The sequence below is a fragment of the Neomonachus schauinslandi genome, unplaced genomic scaffold, assembly GCF_002201575.2.
Source record: "Neomonachus schauinslandi unplaced genomic scaffold, ASM220157v2 HiC_scaffold_3837, whole genome shotgun sequence".
In the NCBI taxonomy this organism is placed as follows: domain Eukaryota; kingdom Metazoa; phylum Chordata; class Mammalia; order Carnivora; family Phocidae; genus Neomonachus; species Neomonachus schauinslandi.
In genome coordinates this window covers 1-2281 of record NW_025412525.1, presented here as the reverse complement: position 1 = coordinate 2281, position 2281 = coordinate 1, and the positions used below count along the sequence as shown (strand labels likewise).

Genomic DNA, 2281 nt, shown 5'->3' with positions numbered 1-2281 from the left:
ATATTTTGGTTTGTTTCCAGTCTTTAGAGACTACAAATAATCCCCCAGTGAATATTTGGGCACAGTATTTTGTGGGATCTTAAATTTTCATTCTCTAGAATAAAGGTCCAGGACAGTGAGTGCTGGGTTGTCGCATTTATGTTTCGCTTTTGCAGAACCTATCAAACTGTCATACCAGAGTGGCTGTTCCATTTACATTCCCACCAGCAATGGAGGAGAGCTGGCTCTTTCCTACATTTGATGTTTTTACTCTGTTTTATATTAATGAGCTGTCGTAAAAGGTAGGTAGTAGTGATTACTCAATCAGGTTTTTCCTTTACATTTCCCTCATGGCAACTAATGTACTGTTTTTTTCTTGTGCTTATTTGCCATGTGCATGTTCTCTTTGCTGAAATGTCTGTTCATGTCTTTTGCCCATTTGCTATTTTGATAGTTTTTTTTTTCCTCCTCCTGTTGAGTGTTGGTTTTTTATATATTATAGATAGAAGAGCTTTGTCAGATAAGTGGTTTGCAAATATATTCACCTAGTCTATAGCTTGTCTTTTCATCCTCCTAACAAGATCTTTACTACAACCGAAGGTTTTAATCTTGATAAAGTCCAGTGTTATGCCCTATGAATCCTCCTTTCTTGTCTTGTATAAAAATGCACCAAATGCTAGGTTCAGAAAATGGCTAAACATCCATAATGCATTTTCTCGCAGTTCTGCTGGGTAGAAGTCCAACATAAGGCACCAATTTGATCAGGTTCTGAGGAAGCCTATCCTCCTGGAGTTTTGTCGATAGCCACCTTCTGGCTTTGCGCTCACATAACCTTTCTTTGCAGGTGTGCATGGAGAGTGAAAGTTCTCTGTGTCTTTTCTCATAAGCATGCTAACCCCATCATGAGAATCCTAACCTTGTGACCTAACTCAACCTATGTTCCTCCCAAGGTTCCAGGTCCAGTTTCATAGGGGTTAGAACTGAAACATGTGAGTGGGATGGGGGATCAAATTTAGTCTGTATCATGTGTCTTGACAGATGTCTTGGGGTTCCCTCTGTTTGGGTTTTGTTTATTTTCTTCATTTTTAGGCTTGTTTTTTCTGTCAAATTTGGGAGATGATCAGCCATGTTTTCTCGAAATATTTTTTTTTTTCCTTTACATTTCCTTGAAATACTTTTTAATCCCTCCTGCAGACATAGGATGTGGCTGGAGAAGACTCTGTCCTGTCATGTCTCCACATCCCAGGCTTACTGGTTCCTTCTACACAACCCAGGGAGCAGAACAGGAACTTGGGATAAGGGGGGTGGGACAGCAGGTTAATTGGCTTCTCAACTTTTGTCATGAACAGGTAGCTATTATCTTTTTTTTTTTTAGAACACCTTAAATTTTTAATCCTTTCTTTACAGGTTACCTAGACTACGTCTGATTAAGAAAACTGTAGAAAGTTAGTACCTGTCACAAGCAAATGCCAGGCAGCGGCACGTGTCGATTTTCCGCAGAGTCCTGCTTTGCGGGGTCTCCACTCACACTCGCTGGAATCCATCGCGGCAGAGTTTAGTCCACAGGTCGCTTCTCCTCGTATTTCTTTGGAACCTCTTCAGCATTCTTACAGAATTTTTTATGGTCCTTAGAGTATTCTTCAGCTAGGTCAGCCCGAAGTGGGTGCTCGGGCTGGGGGTCGTTCACCAGTGCTGTGAGGGACTGGATTACTTGGCCGGTTCTGGTTGCTGGCTTCCAGTTTTCAGCACTAATTCCGGGCAAGCAGACCTGCCTCTTTTCATCGATGTTCGGGTGATAGATCTTTGTTTTAAATGTGATCTTCGGTGGTTTGAGTGGGTACTCTGCTGGAAAGTTGATTTCCATTCTGAAAGCCCCCTTATCATATGGAGGGTTGTCAGGAACAATAAGCCCTCGCCAAGTCAATAAATTAGCTTCATCAACTTGGATGTTAGGGAAGTCTTTCATTCCACATTTGTGGATTTCTTCAAGCTCCTTCATCAGCCTCCTGCTGGCCGCTATCTTGGATCTGGCCTTGCTTGAACAGGCAGCTATTTTATCTACTCTACTGCCTGTTTTACATAAGCTAAACTTTCCCTGCTTGTCACCATCTTGGATCCCAGGTTTCTTCAACTGCATGATCATGTGGGAAAGTTCTTGGACACTCTGTGACCTTTCTGGCTTCAGCAGGCCTAAGGTCAAGTGGCTGTTAGCAGGTGTGGGGGTGAAGAGCTTGCTGGGCAGGGCAGCCAGCTCACATCCTGGGGGATCCACTGCCAAACCTGACCCCTGCGGAGCCCTGCT

The 2281-nt window shown here is 43.2% G+C and overlaps 1 protein-coding gene across 1 annotated transcript; it reads right to left on the bottom strand.

The window, feature by feature from the left end:
* Window positions 1-1534: 1534 nt before the first annotated feature.
* LOC110579613 (ubiquitin-conjugating enzyme E2 L3-like) lies at window positions 1535-2122 on the bottom strand. Its single transcript, XM_044912499.1, has one exon. It carries the CDS (start codon window positions 2120-2122, stop codon window positions 1535-1537), a length of 588 nt encoding a protein of 195 aa, XP_044768434.1.
* Window positions 2123-2281: the final 159 nt, after the last annotated feature.